The following is a 25,361-nucleotide window of genomic DNA, read 5'->3' on the forward strand; positions in this document are numbered from 1 at the left end:
ACTCTGGTGGAGGGAAGAATGCGATGCACGGTGGCCACGATGACATCTCGATCGTCATCTTCATGTTTCATACGCGCAGCGATAACGCGGCTGGTTAAACACGCGCACACCAGTGGACTCGTGAAGCGTCTTGCCACGTGGAGTCAATGGCGCGCCGCTCGCATCCACTTTCGTTCACGACAGCCCCAAGTTGGCTTCTGCGTCGGACGCAGACGCGTCCTCCTCCCGCGCGCGACCTCTGGGCAAATAGAATTGACGAGTCGGTCCGGAGCTACTCGTGCAGCCAAGACGTGTGTCGTGTTTTTGTTTATTTATTAAAAGTACATAGCCGGTATTTGTTTTTGTTGTTGTACAGGATCGTTATTAATACATCGCATCGCGCGGTGCTAGTTACACAACGCAGCTAATTTACATTCCGCGCACGGCATCCGCTCAAGCGAACGATCGCGACGCACCTCCCTAAACTCTCCCCGCGTCGCGACTCCCATCGTCACCAAGGTGGCTGGGGGTGGTGTCCGGGAATCCGGGGTTAGAGCTACGGCGAGAGGCACCGGTGATCGAGTCCAAATGTCTCACGGTGCGATGGGACGGAAGGTTGCGGGCACCCTCTCCGTCGCCCGTCCGAGTAACGCGTGGACCGCAGAGCCAAACAAACAAAAGCTGAACACGTGTAGGGCTTTCGCGACCGGTATTACGATGATTCACAATTGAGTTTTTTTTATGTCTGGGGGTTAAAAGCACGTTTTGTAAAATGTCGCGTCGTAAACCCTCCGCCACCCGACACAGCAAATTGATGAAGCCGTTGCGTGATGAACAAATGTGGCCCAATGTATTAACTGCGTCAGCACATCCGGTAGTGTTGGAAATTGCCTGATGATGCTGGTTGTAACTACCAGCGAAACGCCCATACTATCTAATTGTTCCATGTGTTCTGGGCCCACTGATCTATATAGCTCTTCTTTGGAAGCGACCTGGCCACAAATGATAGCTCAACGAAGTGGCGTATCACGTGGGAATTTATAGCAGCCAATTACTCGAAACGCGTGTTGATTATTAATGTGGAGGGAATAACGTGCAAACTCGAAATATACAGCAGGCGTCAGGGTCGGGTTCGGACCCATGACCTCCTGTATACAAAGAGAGGGAGTTAACATCTCGCCACCCACTAATGGTGCTGCTGCTGTTGCGGCAGTGACAAATCGGCCACGTTTGTTTCACGCGACAACTTTATTAATAACTGGCCGCGTGGGGCGGGTGGCGGAGGGTGTACGACGCAACATATTTCTTAGGTGGCGATCTGAACCCAACCCCCACAAATAAAAATCGATTATGAACCAAAATAAAAGCTGGGCAGGAGGAAGAGAAAAAGAGAGAAACGATCGAGAAAAAAAAATTACAACCAAAAACAGCGACAAAAAAAAGACAAACAAAAGACCGTAAGGTCTGCACCACAGGGCAGAGGCCACCACAAGAAACACACATATATCACGGCAGCGCATGCAAAGGTAAACTATACACGGCACAGCAACGTCTTCTGCGAATCTCTGCGCGCGTCAAAGTTTCGGCTGTCTTCTGTTAAAACCACTGATTGGGGTCGGTCGGTTGCCTCTGCGTGCCTCAAACGTCCCGATGAGGACGTGGGATGTTTAAACAAAAGTGAAGTCAAATTGCCCCCCCCCGTTCCCCGACACCCCCACCGCACCTAACCACACTACGAAACAGTGCTCAACTCTCGTTAGAGGTCTCGCGCACAGTAACAATTGAAATTCCACATTGCTATGTCGGGGACCAGTGTGGCTATAGGACAGCGATGGGGAGACCGTTGCTCTTGAACGAGGGCCGCGATCGACTTCCAAATACCTTTTGGTGGATAAGCTCACGTAACGCTCAACACGCATTGGCGTTGTCCAGTAATAATAATTCAAACATCAAATTAGGTCACACCTTCACAGAAATGATTGGGCGTTCGATTTGGGGGGGGGGGGGGGATAAAATTACAAACAGCATTGACAGGTTAAATAATACCCCTCTCACCATCCACCTGGAGTGCTCGATTAGTGTGGCTATGATTGCATTGCAGTAATGACAATTGATTGATTGTGGTGCCATTTATCAGTGGTATGCCTCACGTGGTAGTGGTCCATACCACATGAGATTCATGGGGCCACCAACTGTTGTGGACTTTAATTCACCCATCCCAGAGGGACGACGATGGGCCCAGTTGACCTCTGACCCAGGATTAATTTATTAAAGTGGCAAAAATGATCCTCTGAACTAGGATTAATGTCTTCTTGGTTCTTTCGGTAAAATCACGTAGAATGGAAGACTGAAAAGTCTGAAGACTCTGTCTTCTCGACAGGACCTGTTCTCCACCTGAGGACGGCTGCTTGGGTTGTGGCCGAAACGTCGTGAGAATAATTGTATAATGTTTTATTTCATTATTTTATTATTTCCATTCTACGTGACTTTACCGAAAGAACCAAGAAGATGAATCCCTGCAGTCACGAAAGCTTTAAATCGAAATTTAGGATTAATGTATTAAAGTGGGATTTGATTTTTTTTATATAACCGATTGGTGGAATGCATAGTGTGGCATTTGCTGAATACGAATGATACAGCTGTGAAGATTCATCACCTCCCTTCTCGGAATCGGGGGGGGGGGGCGCTGGAGGAGGGGATCTAAACTTCAAATCCATTCTAATTTAAACACTTGGGGGGGCGGGGGGGAAGAGGGTGACCGTAGCGGCCTCTAGTGGTTTCAAGGGGTCATTTGCGAACCGCGTTTACACGCAGTGATTCTTACGCACGCAGTTGCTGTTCGTCTGCTGTGTTTTTTTTAGCGACGCTGCTGGCGATGGCGCATAATCCACGCTCGCACGCGTGGCCCCAAAGAAGGCAAAACAAAACAGTTTGCCTTTAGAGGCTTAACCCCCTTTTTCTGATGACGACCACCTGTGTTGTGATCGAAACGTCGTGGTTTTTATATTTATTATTTTTTCTATCTACGTGACTTTACCGAAAGAACCAAAGAAGACGTATATTATAGGCAACGTTTTGGGCAAAGGCCTCGTGTAAATGAAGCACAGGCAACGTGCTATGCAGAAGCGTCATGGCCTGAAAAGCTGCCTATTAACGTCCGCTTCGCTTCCTTGTTGTTAGCTTCCGATCGACATCGACGCGTCTGTAGAACCTCTGCTAATAGTTACGCCAGGAAACGGACAAATATACGGTGAACAAGGCGCGCGACTTACACTTAGCACTGTACAAGAGTGGCAGTGATTTTGTTGTTGAACTCTCAGAAAAAATAAAGCGTGTGAACACACACGTCTGCAATTCATTAACTGTGAACCAAAAACTAGTTTTATTTTACCAGGTCCACTGAGTTGTGTAGCACCTTTTCAGAAGCGACCTGGACACAAATGACAGCTCAACGAAGTGGCTTATCACGTGGAAATGTATAGTAGCCAAATACTTCTAAACGCACGTTGATTCTAAATGTGGAAGGGAAAACCGGAGGACCCGGAGAAAAATCCACGCGACCACGGGGAGAACATGCCAACTCCAAATATACAGCAGGCGTCAGGGTCGGGATTGAACTCACGACCTCCCGTATACCAGGCGAGGTAGTTCACATCTCGCCACCGAATAAAAAAATTGCGAAGCAAACACACAAACACACAGAATCTCATCGCGCTCCCTGTTCGACAATATCTGCGAAAAAATATAATAATAATGCATTTATTTAATATATATCTGAAACGTATTAACTTGTTTGTGTTTTATTTAAATCTTCAATTACCGCACTTGATAACTATACAGACAGCAGGCAGCAGCGTGGTTTATGTCGTGTTTGGGAGTAATACAATTGCAATAACAACATCAACAATAATAATTCATAGGGATGCAGTCTTGGCATTTCATTCAAATAAAAGGGTTTGTTCCTTCAAAAAGTATTCGGCTATACACACACACATATACTGTACCAAGGTTAGAAAACCAACATTGCGTCGGGTTTCGTGGTCGCTGCTGCCGCATAGCTCGCCGTTGTGATTTTCAGGTTGCGCCGCGCGTAGTTCGCTGTGACGTCCGACGTTTCGCACCCACGTGCTGGGAGCTTCTTTCGGGAACGGGGCCCGCTTCGACTCGACTGAATACATTCGACCGAATAGATTTGACAGAATCGACCCCCAATGCGATCGAATCAAGCCAACCGAACGAATGCAACAGATGAAATTCAACCGAATCAATTCAAATGAATCGTCAGTTCAAGTGACTCAATTCAAGTGAATCAATGACATTCCACCGAATCAATTCAGTTTCAGGAGAGACGGGTAATGGCCATCTATCAATAGAATCGATTAAAGCGAACAAAGTCCGTTTCCACTGATTCAGTTCGGTTACCGAAGAATCTGCCAGCTCAGCCAACACAACGCGTGGTCCCAGCTTCCGCAGGAGGCGGACTTATTTCCTGAAGGTAGCTCCTGGCGCGTGGGAGCGAAACGTCAGGACATCGAGCCCAACGACCCACGGTACGGACCTCGCAAGCACGCCGGGCAGAGCTACATCCCAACATTAACAGCCGCCCCCCACCCTCCACCTCCCGCAACCCCGTGGACGAGCCGGCTGGAAACAAACAAAAAAACCCCCCCAGCGGATTTCGCTTCCGTTCGGAACCTTCCGTCGTTACCCCGGGGGCAGCGGCGGCGGGCAGCTCCGGCAGAGGTGGCGCCGGAAACCCCGTTTGGCTGCGCGTGTGTGCGTGCGTGCGTGACAGAGAGACAGAGAGAGAGAGAGAGCCGTCGGGCACTAGCGGCCGGGTAGCAGGGCCCACGGGATGGGCAGGCACTGGCTGCCCCGCTGCGACGCGATGAAGCCGGCGTCGCACGTGCACCGGAAGGAGCCGTCCGCGTTGACGCAGCGGCCGTTGGCGCAGGGCGCGGGGGCCTCCTCCTCGCACTCGTCGATGTCTGAAAGTAGAAGGGCGACGGGCGGGCATCATCATCGTCGTCGTCGTGGCACCTCCGATAAGCAAGGTTGGTTACGTACGGTGTGAAAGAAGTTCCTATCGTAGATCTATATAGCGCCTCCGATTACAACAGTAGGTTACGTACGGTGTGAAAGAAGTCCTATCGTAGATTTATATAGCGCCTCCTCTGGCCACGAGTGGTTCGTAACCCGCGTGTTTTAATTCTGTCTCTCGATTAGAGGCCGATCCAAATTCGGTTTCGGCGCCGAAAGTTGGCAAATGGCCTCTTTCGGCATAGTTTCGGTTTCGGCCGAAAGTCCATTTTTTACTTTCGGTCTGGTTTCGGTTTCGGCCGAAATTGATATTGACTTTCGGTCGTCATTCGTCAACCGAAGATCTATTTTTAGAATATAACGCTAGTGCTACGTCTATCACTCTGCCTAACGGCCGGTTAGTCGGCGCTAGGCAATCCTATGCGATAGGCTGCAAACACACGAACACGTCAGCAGCAGCAGCCTGGGAGCGAGGTTACAGCCGCAACCATGGTCTGTTAATGTAGATACGACCGGTCAACAGACGGCAGCCTGTCTGGCTGAATGCGGAAAAACTGTTGTTTCTTAACTACAACATTCTTTTGTTTGGATATAATTACTAAGTAAGTAACAACTAAAGATTTGATATTTAGCGACTCTTACTGCAGGCTCTGAATGATTAGTTCTAGATTTCTTTTTAATTAAAGTAGCATTGCATCATGACATATTTCATAAATCTTGTGTTCGGTAACTTCGGTTATATACCTTTCTGTTTCGGTCTCGGTCGAAAGTGGAGTTAAACTTTCGGCTCCGGTTTCGGCCGAAAGTGTAGTTAAATGTTCGGTTTCGGCTCCGGTTTTGGCCGAAACCAGAAATTCAGTTTCGGTCGGTCTCTACTCTCGATGACATTCCAATTCTAGTGTGCATACTTCTTTCACTACTTCTTTTCTCGGCTTTCATTTTGCTTTCTTTGTCAACGGCAAATTAATTTTCGCCACGGACATCGCAGAGGGCGACATCCACTGAGTAGCACGTGAACACAAAACGGAGATCAGAAGTGAGTGTCACGGTGGCGAGATGTTCACTACCTCTCCAGGTATACAGAAGGTTTTGGGTTCGATCCCGACCCTGACGCCTGTTGCATATTTGGAGTTTGCGTGTCTCTCTCCACGTGGTCTCGTGGATCTTTCTCCGGGTCCTCTTGTTTGTTCCTCCACATTTAGAATCAATGTGCGTTCAGAGTATTTGGCTGCTATAAATTTCCACGTGATAAGCCACTTCGTTGAGCTGTCATTTGTAAAGCTCAGTAGGCCTTTACCTGGTAAAATAAATAGAGCTCACAGTTTTTTTAACTTTAGTTTAGGAGTGAGACAACGCGAGGAGGAGGAGGAGGAGGAGGGGGCTTCGGCGAATCCAGGGATTAACCCCAACCCGTGGTCGTCACGGCCGCGACGGAACGCGTCGGCGATCGCCGGACAGCGAGCACCCACCGACGCAGACGACGCTGAGGTTGTCGAGCTTGTAGCCCACGTAGCAGTCGCACGTGAAACCCTCGGGGACTCGAACGCAGCGGCCGTTCTCGCAGCCGTGCGAGATGCCACACTCCTCCGCCTGAAGCCCCTCTCGGTACGGGTACGAGCCTGCTGCTGTCGCCGCCGCCACCGCCAGCACCGCCATCGTCACCGCCACCGCCGCCATCGTCACCGCGACCATCGTCACCACCACCACCAGCACCACCATCATCACCGCCACCAGCACCGCCGCCACCACCACCACCGCGAGCATTCACACGCGGCACACGCAACGCAAACATTGCTCAACGCGAAGCAACCGTCGCTCAAACTATTTCTTTAAGATTAGTTAAAACTCACACCTCTATTAAATTGTCTGTTTATAGTTATTACCAAAAACGTGTTACTGTATATGTCAATGGGCTTTGGCTGGCGAAGAAAAATCTCGTCTTGGAACTTGGTTTCGCTTTACGTCGCTTTACTTCAAGTCGCACTTGATCCAGAAATTAACCACGACGTTAACCTAGGAGTGACCGTACTGGCAGGCATCACGGTCGGAATCGAACACACGATCTCCCGTATACCAGGCGACGTGGTTAACATCTCGCCACCTCTGCGCCCTATCTGTGAGCGACGGGGGAAGCTGCTTCCCTCTCTCCTACGCACCTTCGTCGGGAAGGAAGATGGGGACGTTGTCCTCGTAGAAGCCCACGGAGGCACCGGCGGCGGCAGCCGCGGCACCGCGGTCCAGGAAGTTGGGCTCAGGATCGGGCAGGTAGTGCGGGCCGGACGCGCCGTCACCGCCAATGCCGCCGTACGGCCCGGAATAGCCGAACGACGGGTCGAGCGAGTGGCCAAAGTTGTCCACGTCCGTCCTCATGCGGATGTTGCACAGCAGCGCGTAGTCGTCTGAGATGGGAGGTGGAGGGGGGCGGGGAGGGATTAGCGGCCAAGGAGAGCAAGTGACGTTGGTCGAGTTCGTGGTAAGAGATAGGCGGATATCGAGTTTCACGTTGAGTTTGTCTAGCCGGGGGGTGGTAGTCGACACATGGGCACAGTCTCGTGTGCAAGAGTGACACCTGGAGTCACCAAAATGACGGTTGGCTACGTGTGGCGTGAAAGAAGTTCAACACACGTACGTGCATACAAAATGAGCGTTGCAACGAAATCAGGGCACCTGATTTCAATTCGCGATGTCAGCATCGTGGGACAGAGAGGGCATTTGGAAATCCGGCAGAGTAGGTAGTGTAATCCCGAGGGTGTATGTTGAACTTCTTTCACGCCGTACGTAGACAACTGTGCTATTAGTACAAGATTGTCTTTACAAAACATTTTCAGAAAGTTTCAGAAAAATTTATTTTTTATTAGACAATAGTCAGAGCACTCTTCTCGATTTGCTGCTTTGGGATTGGTGTTTGTCGGATGACACCCAAACCGATATTTTCTTATCCATAATAGAGGTTTTTTAGGGGTTAGATCGCGTAAATATATAAATGTGTCGTTTAAACCCTCCACCACCCGACACAGCCAACTCGTAAGGGTTGTCACGTAAACAAAACGTGGCCAATTCGTCACTAGTACAACACTAGTGTAGTATATAGTGGAGTGTATAGTGTAGTATATAGTGTAGTGTATAGTGCAGTGTATAGTGTAGTGTATAGTGTAGTATATAGTGTAGTGTATAGTGTAGTATACTAGTACAGCATCACCGGTGTGTTGGAGAGCCAAGCCACAACATTTACAAACGGAGTACGACGTTTCGCCAATAATTACAACTAGCTTCATCAGGAGAAGTCCAACTGTTTCGTTCCTTATATAGAGGCGTAAATGTGGGGACCACGCTTCTGCGCTTTTGCATCACGTGGGGGGTGGGGGGGGGGGGATTACTGATGCAACGTACATCATGCGAGCCCTTTGAACTTGGTTGTGAAAGCCTACGTGTTAAACTGATATTTTGTCATCCTTGGTGTTGGACTTCATCCTAATTAGGTGAAAACCGAAATTAAAACGCGATGATATTTTGCGCGCAGTTGTCTGTAACCAGGCTGAGATAATCAACTCACCGCACTGGAGTGCCCAGCTGAATCATTGGGGACGGCCAAAACCCGGATTGGGTCCCAGGGATTCGGCGATGCCAGCTCAGCATCTCTAAGCTTGGCCGACGGCTCATAACTCCCAGAGAAGTTGAGGAATGTCCGTGCCAGCTGTTGGCGCCAGAAATGCACGAAGCGGTCGCACGCGATCGGGGGCTCTGGGTCGCTTCGCGGCGTTCGTCATCGCCGGTACGGCACTGGTCATCGTTCGTAATCGCCGGTACAACACTCGTCACCGCCGGAAACGGTACTTGCCATCGCCGATACGGTGCTCATCATGGCTCGTCATTACTCGTCATCAGCGGTACGGTGCTCATCGCCGGTACGGCACTCGTCATCGCGGACAAGAGTGAAGAATTCACGCGGCGGCGGCAGCGCGGACCGCTTTAATCGCCGCAGACCGAGAGACTAAGAGCGCCCGCCCCACTTATGCGAGGAACAGACAGAGTCAGTTATGCTCAGCATGAATGTTTTTGTGTGCAGTCATATTTGGCGACCCGGCGAGAAGGCATCGATTCGCAACGCTCGTGAAGGAGGTTTAATCGCGGGCCCCGGCTAAAATCTGGATTCGAACCCAGGTCAGCGACTTGACCTTTTGCTGCCAACCCGGCCACCTGCAAAGCGTGGAATTTGAAGCGAAACCGAGGACTTAAAGGGGCAGCCGCGAGCCGCCGTCAAGTTTGCGGATCCTGGTGCAAGTCGAAGGGGGTGGGGCAAAGGGGGGTGGGTGGGGGGCCGTGACGACGACGGTGGCGTTTGACAACTTTCCCCGCCGGTACGATCGCGAGCGGAGCGAGATCCACGTGTGACGTGATCAAAGAGATGATCCGGATGAGGCCACCGGCGACGAGGTTTTAGAAATAAAGGAAAAGGGGGCCGTGAGCGGTTGGGCAAACCGAAAAAAACAACGTTCGAGTTTTGAACGTCAGCCAAAACAAAAACGGTGGAGAGAAAAAAATTAGACGTGACGCGGAATTTCCAAAAAAAAATAATCCAAACGTGAACTTAAAAAAAATGGATTGACAAAAAGCTAAGTCTAAATATCGCAATTTTAATAACGGGCCAAAAAAATATAATATGAGACAATCGCATCCTCTCTGTGCCGATTAGGGAATCGTGAAATAACATCAGATGTTTAAAATAACCTGAAGAGCGTCCTTGGAAGTTGTAGAAAGGAAATAAACAGATAAACGATGCGGCCAAAATTCCGACGTGCGGAAAACAAAACGGCACGCTCAGCGGTGACGCACTTTTTGGAAGCTCGTGACAAATGTCCACACGAAGTGTGCTTTCAATTTCCTTTGTATCCGCTTCAAGAATGTTTTCTCGGCTTCAGTTGTCTCTGCCGCGCCTGGCGTTTAGGCGGTGCCAGCTCCACGAACATCGGTGGCGATTCCACAAAGCTATTCAAGACCAAGGGCAGTCACAACACCCCCCCCCCCCCCGCCGCCCCCCCCCCACCCCACCCCCGTGGCCACGGACGACGCCTCACAACAAACACCAAACACCAGCGAGCGACCTCTCGCAGTTGACCTTTTGGCTTCGCGCAGCTGACTCGGGTGCAACTGAGAATTATTAGGAGCATTGCTGCTGCTGGTAGCAATTCCAAAAACAAATATTGCAACGCTTGCGTTTTTTTTCTTCCGACGGCTGTGTCCAGAGTTGGGATTTTGTGACTTCCTGCGTCATGGTCAATGGTAAGCGAGAATGGCCATCAGTTAATTGTCCAGGAAAGCCTCGTCGTGTCTCGAGGCTGATTTGAGGAGGTGCCATTGCTACATTGGGATCTCGGGGCGTTTGGCCAACTTCATTCATGGGCGTTTGATTTGACGTGGGAGGAAACGGAAAGACCCCGGAGAAAACCCACCGCCCTGTACCTAAGAGGGTGACACTCAGCACTGCCATACCCTGGCCACCTCCCCTCCCCCCACCGCACCCTCCCCGTCACGCCTACAACACCTGGCAAGCCATGGTGGTGGCCACCCATCCAAGTACCGAGCAGGCACAAGCCTGCTTAGCTTCTCAGATCTGAGGACACTGCACGCGTTCAGGGTGAAGTCACCCTGGGACACTTATGAGTCACTGCAAAGCAAGCGGCGATGGACGTGGATGCGCTGCCAGAAATGAAAATGCGACCGTACTGTATTTCAATTCAGATCCAAATGTGCGCGCTTTAAATTAATTTAGAGCAATTTCAATTTTACAATTAGAGACGAAATCCCACAGCTGCCCTTAACTCATAGTAGGCATGCAGAACAACCACACCCCATCCCTCCCCCACCCAGCCCACCCACGAAACATGGCCCGCGTGGCACAAAGTCACGGAATTCATTTCTTTAAAAAAAACCCAACGAAAATAGAATCTGTATCGCTCGAATAAATATTTTTTTTACAGAATAAAAAAAAGTTGGCCACGGTGGACCGCAGTAGGGGTAAAAAAAAAAAGAGCTAAAAGAATTCCACGCTGCGGTCCGGAGCGGAATTTTTACGTCGCGTCGGCGCGGAGACTCGACGGCACGATGACGATGTCAACGCGGGAACTTTCGCACCGCGTGCCGTTCGAGGTGAACGTGAACGAACCGCCATCTCCCTCCTCCCACCCAACATCGACGCCACCCATCGCCGATGTGAGAGAAGTTAATTCGCGGAAATACTGCCCGACGCTCGCCGTCGCGAAAACCAATTTTCGCGTGTTTTGAAACGTTTTGGAAAGCCGCGGGGGACGCACGCCAACCGCAGAAAGCTGGCTGGGGAACTCCATCAAGATACCGCGTGGAAATTCGTTCGGTTAACCGCGCGGCGCTCGTAGCATTGTCGGCGACGCAGTTCGAGTTCCCGAGCCAAGGGCCTGTTTATTCGACCCCCGGAATTCTCCGGCTTTCTCTGCCGGTTTGCCGCGTGACTCTTGAGGTGTGGAGGAACTCAGAGCGATTGGCTTCATGCGCTCGGGTCTGGGGATTGCCAATTAAAACAATTACGGCGTTCCGCGTGTTATTTATGCAACCGCTCGGCGGGTTCGTCGACGGGTTTGGCCTTGGCGGTGTCGCAACGGCGAACGAGACTGACCCCCCCCTTCCCCCCACCCCCCTCTCACCTCCACCCTCCCCTCCCCACCCCCCCTCCCGTTCCATGGCACAAGGTCGAGTTTCCCAATGAAGTAATTTCCACCGTTCGACAAATACTGGGCACCGCCAACTCTTCCACGCAGCATCGTTAGCGAAACGCGCCGGTCAAGGTGCCGCTTGGGTGCACTCGCACAATGAGCAACATTTGGGTTGATAAAACAAAAACTAAAAAGTATAAAACGGGATTTTTGTTCTTACACTTACAGGAAAGATACATATGTAATAACAAATATATATAACCCGCTAGCCATCTAGGTAGCCACACACTAGTACTATCGCTCCCTATTGACTCTAACCAACTAGCCATCTAGCTAACCACTTACTAGCACTATCACTCCCTACTGACCGTCACCAAATTGCCATCTAGCTAATCATACACTAGCACTAACCATACAGCAGCATTTCTCACTAATCCCACCCAACCATCCAACGCAGCCATTAGTCAAAGCTCCCCTCCTCTTCCCACCCCACCCCGTTGGGAGTCAGCAGAGGCCGGCACCTGAGGACTTGGGGGGGCAGAAGGCGCACTCGGGGCCCCAGGCCTCGCCGTAGAGGCAGCAGCACTCCGTGTAGGTCGTCTGGCGCCCCACGGGCTTGCTGCACATGAAGGAGCGCGACAGCTCCGTCCAGCAGATGTCCACGTGGACGTTGTCCAGGTGCTCGTCTGCGCGGGGGTGGGGGATGGGGGTGGGGGGGGGGGCGGTGCGGTCACACACGGCCATCGGACATCCCTCCCGTGACGCAAACTCAACAGCAACACCGGTGTGTGAGACTCTAGCAGTGAATATATACGCGTAAAATAGGTGACGTTTCGAGAAATGGCCCATCTTCAGACGTAGATCGCTAGGGTGTTGCCGCCCGTCCCGGCTATCCCAGGATGATTACCCGGCTTGGTCAGGTGGCTGTACTGGCCAATCTGTAAGTGTTCCCACTGACAAGTCCCGTTGTGTTAAGCTGCCTGCTGGTCGATTGGTACACTCATAAGGCAAGGTTGGTACACTCAGTCGAGAGCTACACGTTGCTCTCTTAGACTAAGCACATACGATCGTACGCCACTGCCCATCGTCAGCAAACCGAGTCATTTGCCTCTGGAGTGTGACGCTAACGTCGGGAGAAAGCCCCCCCCCCCCCCACCCAGCGCAAGCCCTAACGCAGATCGATCGACAGCGCTCGGCACGACCCCCGCCGGAGGGGGGGGGGGTCTCTCTCTCCGATCCAAACCTCCTAAATCAGCGCGCCCGCCTCGGACAGCGGAGGAACGTCCACCGCGGCACGACGATGGGGTCCAAGCAGGGGGCTCAACGCCGTGGGCTGAGTTGTGGGGAGTGCGGTGGAGGGGCAAGGGGCAGGGGGCAGGGGGCAGGGGGTAGGGGGCAGGGGGTAGGGGGCAGGGGGCAGGGAGCAGGGGCTTAACCTTGGGAGGGGAGGCTGAGGGGAGACATTGGAGGTTGCCGTGGGGGTGTTTGTGCCGGGGCGATGGTTAAGGCTAGGAATTCGGATCGGCGGGAGGACGAGTACTCGTGGCTGGATGGCTGGTCGGCCTAGAAGGTTAGTAAGGCACCTCCGACGAGCACGGTTGGCTACGTACGGTGCGAAAGAAGTTCGACAACACGTACGTGCAGCAGGCGGTTGAATGGGTCGCGTTGGTAAGCGTTTGGGTCAACGGGAGGGCTCGAGCCATTATTGACCTTCCTTTCTAAATCAATCCGACTCGAGGCTTGGCGCGTTCGATCGGCAACAGCTCCCCTCCGTTCTGCTGCACCCCAACCCCCACCACCCCAACCCCCACCACCCCCCCCACCTCCCACGCCACCTCAACTTTGCGTCGCCGTTCGTCGCTTCTGGTGCGGAGCGCGTACCGGCGGGGCCGCTGCGGTTGACGCAGCGCTTGCCCGTGTCGTCCAGCACCAGCGGCGGCGTGCAGAAGCAGTTGTAGCTGCCCTCGCTGTTGTAGCACTGCCCGTCCAGGCAGCTCCCGGGGCTCTGGCACTCGTCGATGTCTGCGGTTGTCCGGGCCGCCCGCGCGCGGGGGGAGAGGGGCGCAACAACAAATGTAATGGGGTCGCAGTCGAACTCGATCGCCGGCTCGCGTGGGTCTCCCCGTGAGAACTCCGCATTCATGTGGCGGGGGTGAGTCTGTCCGCAGGGCAACCACCGTTGACTCCCCTCCTCCCCCCGCCCCCCACAAAGTGGTGCTCACAGAAGTCACGTGATTTACACGAGGCTCCAGCTGGTGTCGATAAAGAGATGAGCGGAGAAGATGTTAACCACCTTCAGATTTGATTTGTTGGTATCATAGTCGTTAAAACGTCCAATAGAAATGAACTACAAAAATGTATATGGAAGAGATTAACAAGGAAGGCTGCAAAGCAGGGATTGAGATTAAGTACGAGCAAAACCAAAAAGTCTCGTACGACGAGCCCACGAAACATCTCGAGGTATTGACAGGAGGAACACGACGGGAGGAATGCGGCAGGAGGAATACGACGGGAGGAACACGGCGGGAGGAACGCTGAAGAAATAACGTGGCAGGAGGAACACGGCAAAGGAACACGGCAGAGGAACGCGGCGGAGGAACGTGGCAGGAGGAACGCGGCAGAGGAACGTGGCAGAGGATCGCGGCAGAGGAACACAGCAGAGGAACGTGGCAGGAGGAACGTGGCAGGAGGAACGCGGCAGAGGAACGCGGCAGAGGAACGCGGCAGAGGAACGTGGCAGGAGGAACGCGGCAGAGGAACGCGGCAGAGGAACGTGGCAGGAGGAACGTGGCAGAAGGAACGCGGCAGAGGAACGCGGCAGAGGAACGTGGCAGGAGCAACGCGGCAGGAGGAACGTGGCAGGAGGAACGCGGCAGAGGAACGCGGCAGAGGAACGCGGCAGAGGAACGTGGCAGGAGGAACGCGGCAGGAGGAACGTGGCAGAGGAACGCGGCAGAGGAACGCGGCAGAGGAACGCGGCAGAGGAACGCGGCAGAGGAACGCGGCAGAGGAACGCGGCAGAGGAACGCGGCAGAGGAACGCGGCAGAGGAACGCGGCAGAGGAACGCGGCAGAGGAACGCGGCAGAGGAACGTGGCAGAGGAACGCGGCAGAGGAATGCGGCAGAGGAACGCGGCAGGAGGAACAATTGCAGAGGAATGCGGCAGAGGAACGCGGCAGAGGAACGCGGCAGAGGAACGCGGCAGAGGGACACGGCAGAGGAACGCGGCAGAGGAACGCGGCGGAGGAACGCGGCGGAGGAACGCGGCGGAGGAACGCGGCGGAGGAACGCGGCAGAGCCCAGCATGCGCACCTAGGGCAGCTACCGAAGGTGGAACCTGGGGATCAAAATGGTGAACCGTAGAGGTGGACGAGAGGAAGTTTGGGGTCGCTTTTGAAATAATAATGAAAAACAACGTGCACGGTGTGCCCAGATGCGCGTAATCAGTGTGTGTTACCTACTATGACATGTGGATCAGAAACTGGACCACAGCTCACAGATGTACGTAATTGTATATTTCTATTAAATTTCGCAACAACAAAACATTTTAAGAATTCAAATCCATACCGTTTGCAAAAAAAATAAGAAGCCAAACCAAATGTGCAGTAAATATTCAATTAAACACGCGCATGGGATTATTTATTTTGACAGCACGCTTTATTTATCGGACTCCTAGGAGATGAGCCCGGTTTTTAGCTCACGCAGCGCTGGCCCCTCGCTCGCTCGCTCGTTCGCCCACTTGCCCGCTCAGCCCCCTGGCAGGCGAAAAATAAACCGGGGCCAAAGACAAGGTCGACGCATCGCCGCCCACGCCGCCCACGACGCCTCGACTCTCGCGGCCTCCGCGCCGTGCAGCGGGAGAATCGCGGGCGGCGCTTGTGGAGGAAGCTGACGGTGCGTGCCGACGATGGGGCCCGTGGTTCTGTGGCCGGTGCGACGGTTGTTGAAGGGAAAGGTGCAGCCGTGAAATGATTGTTATTATTCGCTTGCGCCACCCACTGGCGCGAGTGATGGCCTTTGCTCGGGAGATCTAGAAAGCACCACCCCCCCCCCCCCACTTTCTCTAGAGTGTATTTGGCCTTCTCTTCCATGCCGACCACACGCGACCTGCCGATGGACCGTCGACTGAGCGCGCGCCGCGACCCCGTCTAGACCACTGGGTGGACGAGTGCGGCACGGGAGGATTGAAAGGAACTCGCTCCGTCGCCTGAACTGCGTCGTCAGGATATCAAATCGATGGAAGCGGCGACCTCTGGTTCCACAGTACCAGCGCGTCCCGACCGTTAAGCCAAAGCAGAACAACGATGACACGCTCTGTGTGTGTTTTTTTAAAGACTCTTTACGGCTCCTGCTGGAGGTCCTGCCGAAAACAAACTCTCTGACCTTCCTCCTCCGGCATCTCCTGACCAACGCCATCCTTGCAACCCCCCACCGCGCCACCCTTGCCCCCCCCCACGCCAACATCGCTCTTCCCACGTTAAGCCCGGGCGCATAGCACAGCGGCCGTAAAGCGTCGGGGCCGTGGCGCCAGCGAGCCCCCGCCCCCCCCCTCTCTCTCTCTCGGTGGGGGTCTCTGTTGAGCGAAATCTTGAAGTGCAGACCCGGGGCCTCGAGGCGTTGACTCCCTGGCAGCCACGGCGCCGCCTTACCCCACCACCCACTCTCTCTCTCGCTGTTTGTTTTAACGGGCGCAGTGCGCGAGTCGCTTTCTGACTCAGGGATCCGCGCCCAGGCTTCCTTAAACGAGCCGTTTAATTGTTACGGGTCAATGTGTTTTTATTATATATATATTACATTTTTATTTTATTTTATTAAACGCTGGGATTCAATTGTAAAAAAAAATGACGGCCGCGCGTATTGTTGTTGTGAAATCGCGTTTCCGATTCGTCGCGTTGTTGTTGAATTTGGGGGAGGGGGGGTGGAAATTGTCCGGCGATGTTTTTTGTTTTTGTAACCGCGGATGTTGAGGAGAGCTGGCTGGCTGGGAACGCCAAGCGCGCACAGCGAACACGCGACGGCGCTACTAAAGGCGCAATAGATAAGAGCGAGTGCGTTCATTGAACTGAGCGAGCTTATCGGAAGAACTCGAGAAAGAATAGACGATGATGGGAGGAGGAAGAGTTGAGCAGTGCGAGGGGGGGGGCAAGGCAGAAATAGATGTCTTGTGACCTGCAGTGTGGTGAGCGAATGTTTGAGTGTGGTAAGCAAAGTGTAATGAGTGTGTATGTGCGTGTGTGTGTGAGTTGTGGTTGGCACAGTAGGGGGCACAGGTGGTGCATCAGCCAGTCATCTCGGCCATCTCAGTCAGTCGACCTGTGGCACCTGGGTCTGCCCCCGTGACCTGCCAGCGGGCGTTAAACACTTCACGTGACCTCAACGTGCACCTAGCCTGGCACAAGCGCCGTGGTGACATCACCGCCACCTAGTGGCGAATGGCGGTTGTTGTTGTTGTGTGTGAGTGTGTGGCCAAGTGTGTGGAGTGTGTGGGGAGCGGCAGTGTCGCGTTTAGTGCACTGCGCTACGAACCCGGCGACTTCCGCTCACGGCTGCCACTAGTGACGATTATCTGAACCATTTATGGGCCTCCCCTCGGTCGAGTCAGCCTCAAATGAGTACCTGGTGCGGTGTGTAAATATCGTCACTTGGGAGACAAAGGCGACCGGGCATGGCGCCCGGCCAAACAGCACTTGCCCTGACAGTCTGTTCAAAAGGCTACATGGGGGATCTTTGTCTTTGTGTGAGTGACAGCGAAGGCCGGCACGGCACAAGAGGAGGTGGGTGGCCAGCAGCATGCTTGGCTGCCTCCCCAGTGCTAATGTTTACACACCACGCCAGGTCCTCAAGGAGGCCCAAAACCCATTCACATTCGTCGCTGGTGTTGGCCACGAGCGGGAGACCAACTCCGGTCGGCGGGTTCATTTCGCAGTGCGCTAGCCACAACACTTTTGCTCCCCACAGTCACGTGCACACATACATACAAATAGAGACAAAGATCCCCGTTATAGCCTTAAGCTGTTGGGACAAGTGCTGTTAGCGAGCACCTATTAAGGTCGGCACGGCACACGAGGGGGTGGTTGGCCAGCACCACGCACGGCTGCTTTTGTCTCCTCAGTGGCGATTTTTTTTATACATCGCACCAGATATTAATTTCAGGCTGAGTCGACCTAGGGCAAGCCCAGGAAAATGTTAAAATAATCGTCGCTGGTGTTGGTTGGCCAGCGAGCGAGAATCAAATTCGCGTCGCCGGGTTCCTTCGTTGTGCAGGGCGCTAACCGTTGCGCCACCGTTCCCCAAAACAAAAACACGCACACACGCACACGCAAACGCACGCACACGCGCGTACACAGCCACGCGCGCGCGTGCGCCCGCGCGCACACACATAGCTTCACGGAACCGTGGAAAAACCAACACAATTACATGAATGGCGAAAATGTGCCGCGGGTAACGCGAGCCAAGACGCGTCCCCCCGCGGAGAGGAAGCTGGCCCGGTGCACGGTCCGGCAGCCTGGACCCCCCCCCCCGTCCACGCCCGGCCCAGCCCGGCCAGGCCGAGCCGGAGCGTAGCTGCGGTTTGGTGAAAAAATGCGGCCGTGGAAGTCCGAGCCACGGAGGCCCCCCCACCTCCCCACCCCCTGAACGGTTTCAGATGGTGGCTGAAACGTCCTCCGCCGTGGGGAATGGGAGGTTAAAAAAAAAGAGGACTCGACTCACCCCCCACCCCCCACCCCCCCACCACCCCTCCTTGGTGGTTTCCAAGACTGAAATGTAACATTTCACTGAGGGTTACTCGATACGCTGTTAGAAACCCTATCCATCTGACAAGTCTTTGGCAGCGGTACGGTCAAATGTAAATTAACGATTCGAGCGAGGGCAAAACACAAAAAAACTACAATGTGCGTGTTTAACGGGAGAAAAAAGAGGGGCCCCATCTGCAATGCGCGACCAAACGCCGTAGGCGCGGAGAAAAAAAAACTGGATTTGAAATATTAAGTGAGACGATGATCGAGCGACCAACTGAAAAAAATAAAAATCCATCCCTGCAAATGAAGTTGTCAGCGACATTTGGATTTAGCGACTCTTACCGTCGAATTCCTCGCTACTTTGTCCGAGGAAGAGCGAAAGAGAGCGAAGGAGAGAACGGGGGGGGGGGGGGGGGGGTGGCGGGAAGCAGCGATAGCGAGAACGGGAAACGAGAGACAGGGGAGACGGAGAGGGTCAAATGGCGCAGAATGGGTGAGTGAGTGAAATCGTGGCGTACGCCGCCTGCAGAGCGTGTGGGAGCCGTGGAGTGAGAATGTGGGAGCAGAGGATGAGCGTGGTGGTGTGATGAGGATAATTATTTGCATCAATTAATCTCTTAAATGGCACAGCATCTCAAAGCAAATGTCGTACATTTGCGGCCCTGTCAATCCAACGTTGGAGCAAAGACTTCCCCAACGACGCATACTTCACCACATTGGCAAGCGCCAGTTGGTGAAGGGACCGGCTCAAATGTCATTTGCAAAGTGACGTTAGCCGTGGACCGGTGGCGCCTTGACGCGACGTCGCGACGTCCGATGTCCTGTGTCGCGCGTGGCCGTGGAGCGATCGCGACAGCACCCCCCACCCCAAACCCCCGCGCCCTCGCCGGCTCACCGAGGCACTGCAGCTTCACGGCGTTGTAGAAGTAGCCGGGCTGGCACTGGCAGGTGTAGCCGGGTCGGGAGTTGGCGCAGCGTCCCATCTTGCAGATCTCGCGTCCGAACAGCGTGCACTCATCGGCGTCTGCTCACACGAGACAAAACGGCAAGACGGACGGCTTGGCCGGTTGCCAGCGGCGTCGCCGCGACAAAGTCGGCGAAACCACCGAGTTTCAGAATCGGCATCGTCGTCGTCGTCGTCATCATCAGCAGCAGCCAGCCATGGTCCAAATTTGCCCAGTGCTGCAAAACCTTGACGGGACTTTCCTGAAAAAGCGGTCACGAGAATACGTAAATGTAACGTGCGGAGCCATTGGTGACCGGGCCGAGACCATTCCCTCACCGCGCGTGGGAACCTGAAAGATTCCATCCCGGTTGGACGGCTGAAACCAGAATCACAAACCCGTGCCCCTCATCCGTGCTGGCTCGGCGATCTCACCCCTGAGCCAAACCGGCAACCTCGCCGTGCAATGTATTGCTTTAATAAAATGATTAGATAATTATCTTTCGCGTCTGTTCTCTTTCACGGTTGACCTATCCGTGCGTCCGTACTCTTGCTGGTGGTAAACTTGTTTTCTTCTTCTTGCGTGCGTGCGTGTGGTTCAGGGCCATCAGTCAAAACATTGATCATGCAGCGTTTGTATCCCCCCTTAGCTTCGAGTTCAATTCCCTTAAAAGAAGCTCTCCAGCGATTGCGAAGCGGCTACACAGCTGGCAAAACGATGCTCGCACGTGCTTCCGCCGCGGCGATTATTTTGCTTCATTCGGTGGAAAAACATATAAACCAATTATCAAGGAGGCTCCCGGGATTTAATAAACGCTCTCTCCGCTGGACAACCGGCTCGGGTTGCAGCAACAGCGGGCATGACGAGCTACGCGTGGAGATTTTCGCTCGAGCGTCTCCTCAACCGTCCGCCGATAGGGAGCGAGCGAACGTCCGTGTACGCACGTGCGTACGTTGAACTTCTTTCGCACCGTACGTAGCCAATCGCGCGAATCGGACGTGCGGAGGAAGGACACAAAGTGCAATTCTAAAGAAGTTACTTTTCAATATAGATGTGCACAGCTCCAGTGGCTTCCTCATATCCGAAGAGAGAGCGTTCGAGACGGCCGCAGAAGGGCGCGCATGAAAGCGCGCGACAAGGCAACCGTCTTTGTTCGATGGCCAGCCAAAAGCCGCCACCGCCGCTGCGAAGATAGCCGGAGTTCGCGTGATGATTTGTGGCTTCTTGACGAAACCAGCAGCGAGGTATCGTGGTTCATGTGTGGGAAGCAGCGAGGTATCGTCGTTCATGTGTGGGAAGCAGCGAGGTATCGTGGTTCATGTGTGGGAAGCAGCGAGGTATCGTCGTTCATGTGTGGGAAGCAGCGAGGTATCGTGGTTCATGTGTGGGAAGCAGCGAGGTATCGTCGTTCATGTGTGGGAAGCAGCGAGGTATCGTGGTTCATGTGTGGGAAGCAGCGAGGTTTCGTGGTTCATGTGTGGGAAGCAGCGAGGTATCGTGGTTCATGTGTGGGAAGCAGCGAGGTTTCGTGGTTCATGTGTGGGAAGCAGCGAGGTATCGTGTTGGTTCACACCGACGTGGGAGCACGGTTCCGGCCAAAAAATATTAACGCGTGTAAAATTCTACATAGAAAGACAAAAATGTCATAATTATAATAATAACAATATGTAGACCGTTGTCATTTTGTTGTTGGATGCAGGCCGTCAAGTGTCACTGGGTGTTTTGGGTTGTTTGACCATACTTCACCGCACTGGTCAGTACGGGTTGGTGAAGGAAGTGGGGTGTGGGGATACTTGCTGACATTCGCCGTGGCAAGGAATCGAACTCGGGTCCGCCGTGTTCACAGCGCGACACACTCACCACCCCTGTGGCCACCAGGATGCACATGAACGACCGTGTACCATATCGCGCACGCACCAATGAGGACGACAGCATGGACAAATCTTCTTGGTTCTTTCGGTAAAGTCACGTAGAAGGGAAGTAATAAAATAATAAAAAAATTAAACATAATAAAATAATTCTCACGACGTTTCGGCCACAACGCAAGCAGCCGAAACGTCGTGAGAATTATTTTATTATGTTTTATTTTTATTATTTTATTACTTCCCTTCTACGTGGCTTTACCGAAAAAACCAAGAAGATGAATCCCTGCAGTCACGAAAGCTTTAAATCGAGCATGGACAAAATTACGGTCGTGCGGCCGGTCTCGCGAGGTCACAAGCCTCGCCGGCACGGCGGTGATACCGGCCGTTTGTGTACGCGGCCGGAGCCCCCCGGGGGCTCGAGGGCGAACGGTGGCGGCCCCCCGCTCTTCGACCGAACCCTGCGCATCTGCTGCCCCCGCACCTGTACCTGTGCAAGCGGAGCCACGAGTCTGACATCTTACATCACCTCCCGCGGAGCGACGCTCACGTCATCGCCCGGTCGGGACCCCACGAGCCGCAGTCGGATGTAAAACGATGCCCCCTCTGGCGGGCCAACGTAGCCCAACGCGGAATTCCCTTCGGGGACGCTCGGCTGAATGTTAACGTGACCCGCTGGCTAAAGCGAAACTTAACGTTGGGCCCTTGACGATTCGCCAAGGCTCGGGGTCACGGCCGTACGATTCTGGCCGCTTGACGGCGAGCGCCGGAGGGGTTCATCGACGCGAGCTCGCCGGTTATTCGCACAATTAGCGCCGGGAGCTTTTTGGTGCCGTTGCTGCAGCTTCGACGCTCGCCCCGTGACGCGCAGCGGCCGATGCCCTCCGTGCTTTTGCGCGAAAATGAGCGTCGTGTTGGCGCATTGGCGCTCACGCTCGCGAGGGCTTCTCACCGTTACTCAGGGCCGAAACGACATCGAAAATGTTGTTCGTTGTTATATATATTGTTGTTAAAACAAGACACAAATCGATGAAATAAATTAAATAAAACGGGTCGGTGGGGTTCATTATTTTCTATTCGATCTGTAAAATGAGCGGCGGCGACTCGGGTTAATCCGCCAAACGAAGAGGGAAGCCTTCGATTTTATTTTTTTTAAATTGTACGGCTACGCAAAAACGACGACGTTTAATCGCGTGAAGCGGAGCTGGGAAGCGGTGGAGCCGTCAAAAGGTCAATTGCGCAAGCTCGGAGGGAGAAGAGAGACGCAGAAACCCCTCCACATCATTAGCTGCGCTTGCAAAACTGTAACGCGACACTGCTGCCGAGCGGCGGAGTGTGAAGCCACGCTCGCAGAAGCCCAGATCCTCGTTCGTTCGTTTTGTTGTTGTGCCCTTCCGCGAGCCCCCCAGCGCGCTCCGTCAACATGTACACAAGGCCCCCGAGCGCCGCACAGATGCAAGTCATTAACACCAGTCGTGGCTTTCCTCCTCCACAGTGGCATACGAAACCAAGAAGTTAACAAATACATGACATAAGCATTGCATGCACGTTGCATGCACATTGCATATGCATTGCATACGCAAAACACAGACAGATTCCCCCCACATAACCCCGTAAAGCCTTAACAGACGGTTGGGGCAAGTGCTGTTTAGCGAGTACCTATGAAGGCCGGAACGGTACACGAGGGGGTGGGTGACCAGCACAACGCCCGACCGCCTTTGTCTCCCCAGTGGCGATGTTTACACACCGCACCAGGTTCTCATTTGAGGCTGAGTTGACCTAGGGGAGGCCCGGGACCGGTTCAGATAATCGTCACCGGTGTTGGCCGTGAGCGGGAATCGAACCCGGGTCGCAGGGTGCATAGCGCAGCGCTACACTACCGCTCCCTCTCACGCATACACACACACACGCATACTAACGCACCACTTCCATTCATCATGCGCACGCCAATTATTGCCTCATGGCAATTTGGCCCAAAGGGAACCGCAGCTTGCACGCTCGGCAGAGGGCTCTTCCCACCGCGCTTAGCACAAATGAGGAAATATTACATTTTTTGCCGCGCACAATTTTTGTAATCGCGGGGCTATTATCAAATTTGTACAATTGGGGTCGTTGATAATGGCACAAAAGCCGGCCGAATGTGGTGACTAATCTGACCGGCGGGGAGAGACGTCCGCACCTCCCGCACGCCGGTCGTTGTGCGGCGTCGCGGAGAGCCGAGAGGCGAGCCGGGGTGGCTCACAGGGCAGGTCCCGGCACGGCAGAGATCCGGAGGTCCAATCCGGGTTTTCAGCCACCCGTGTTTAGACCCGGGTTCTCAAGCGTAGCAGAGTTTGACGGTCTCGGTGACTTTTGTTTCACGTTGCATGCGGTTAATTTGGCTACATTCCAGCTGTGAGAATGACAAATAACCCGTTCGACTGTCGCGTGACGAACGATCTAAGAGTGGAGTTAAACAAATTATCCGGAGATGCTGCTGCTGCTGCGCTGGCAGTGGTGCGCGCAAGCACAAATAACAAAAAAGCAACTCAGAATTTTGTTTTACTATATATCTGTGCTACAAAGAAGGGTCATTGCCAAAAACGTCGCCTATTCCGCATGTTATTGTAAGGCCTCAGTAATGTTGTTACATTAGGAGAGCGTTGTTTGTGGGGAAGTCCACCACTCTGCCGTCTAAAGGGTAAAGAGTACGCATGAAGAATGCTTGAGAGGTGGCGGCCCACGAGGGTGACATGTTCTGTACAGTGCATGCCTCGGTGTATTTTCCATCGTGCGAATTCGAGGCTGTTCAGGAAAATCGCTACACAGATAAATTCACTTGCGCTTATGTTAATTGCGCTTTTTTTCTCACACATAAATTGCCCAGTACGCAGTTTACATGGGGCGAGGAGATGTTATCCTCCCTCGTTTGGTACGCAGGAGGTTGTCGGTTCGATCAATGACCCCGGCGATGCCTGCTGTACGTGTGGAGTTCACGTGTTGTCTCTCTCTCTCTCTCTCTTGCCGACGTGGTCGCGTGGATTGTTCTCCGTGTTCCTCCAGTGTTGCCTTCCACATTTACATTCAACGCGCGTCGAGATTATTTGGCTGCTGCTCATAAGTTCCCGCGGGGGATGATGATGATGATGATGATATCAGCCACTCTGATGGATGAGCTCTCACGTGTGGCTAGGTCACCTCTGCGCAATAGCTCAAGTGGGCTTCATCCGCTAAGTAAAATAGTAATCGGTAATGAAGCAGTTTATAGCTGGAGATGCTGGAGACTATTAATCAAATTACGAGAGGGAAACCTCGAGTGGGTAGGGGGGTGGGGGGAGGGCATGGAGAGGGAGGGGGGGGGGGAACGAGCGAAAATCATTGTACGGCAGCTCCCATCTACGTTCGTGCCCAGGGGCGTTAGGGTATGAATAAAAGAAGGGAAGCGAAGGAAGGCTGGCCAGGCGGGTGGTGTTAAACATCGCGTCACGCCCGGCTCGCTTTCACAGCGGCGCAGGAAGAGAGCGGTTGCTTTCCCTTGGAAGCCGGCGACGACCTCTCACTCAGCAACTGGCCGCGGCACGGCCGGAAACGTGCACCACCACCCGCCGCGTCGACGTGAAGCAACCTCACGGTACCTCGCTGCTTGCCGCAATTGAAGCACGATACCCCGCTGCTCATGTCGCCCAGGAGCCATAAACCAACACGCGGACTCCGGTCGTCCTCGCGGCAGCGGCGACGGCGGCGGCTTTTGGCTGGCCGTGGAACAAAGGCGGTCACCTTGTCGCGCGCTTTCATACGCACTTCTGTGGCCGTCTGGAACGCTCTTCGTTCCGATAATAGGAAGCCACTGGAGCTTTGCTCGAGATTGAATATTTTTTTTTTAGAACTGCTTTTTGCGTTGGGTTTATTGTCCTTCCCCCCACACATCGGATTAGCACAATTGGCTATGTACGGTGCGAAAGAAGTTCACCATGCATACACACGTACACCGTGCCGACGTGAACCAACCCCGGCGATGAGAGGCGGGGGAGCAAACGGAGCACGCGTAATGTGGAACATGGGGCGCGATGCCCCCTCCCTCCCCTCCCCCCCTCCCTCGCCTTCACCACAAACCCCGCACCGCTTCCACTC

The 25,361-nt window shown here is 53.7% G+C and overlaps 1 protein-coding gene across 4 annotated transcripts in view; it reads right to left on the bottom strand.

Annotated features, from left to right (window-relative positions):
* Positions 1-295: 295 nt before the first annotated feature.
* The window catches only part of LOC133352795 (latent-transforming growth factor beta-binding protein 1-like), a 107,591-nt gene continuing 82,525 nt past the window's right edge, over positions 296-25,361 (bottom strand). For 2 of the 4 annotated variants that reach the window (XM_061568701.1, XM_061568698.1), the window contains 6 exons: positions 19,341-19,469; positions 13,587-13,727; positions 12,227-12,391; positions 7,176-7,418; positions 6,489-6,644; positions 296-4,967 (listed from right to left, as the gene is read on the bottom strand). In XM_061568701.1, coding sequence (XP_061424685.1) covers positions 4,807-4,967; positions 6,489-6,644; positions 7,176-7,418; positions 12,227-12,391; positions 13,587-13,727; positions 19,341-19,469 — 995 coding nt within the window. In that variant the 3' untranslated portion in view covers positions 296-4,806. The remainder of the gene's footprint in view (positions 4,968-6,488; positions 6,645-7,175; positions 7,419-12,226; positions 12,392-13,586; positions 13,728-19,340; positions 19,470-25,361) is intronic. The other 2 variants (XM_061568700.1, XM_061568699.1) reach the window with 2 other exon arrangements.

The sequence above is a fragment of the Lethenteron reissneri genome, chromosome 41 (genome assembly GCF_015708825.2).
Source record: "Lethenteron reissneri isolate LAM-NWPU_2019-01 chromosome 41, ASM1570882v1, whole genome shotgun sequence".
In the NCBI taxonomy this organism is placed as follows: domain Eukaryota; kingdom Metazoa; phylum Chordata; class Hyperoartia; order Petromyzontiformes; family Petromyzontidae; genus Lethenteron; species Lethenteron reissneri.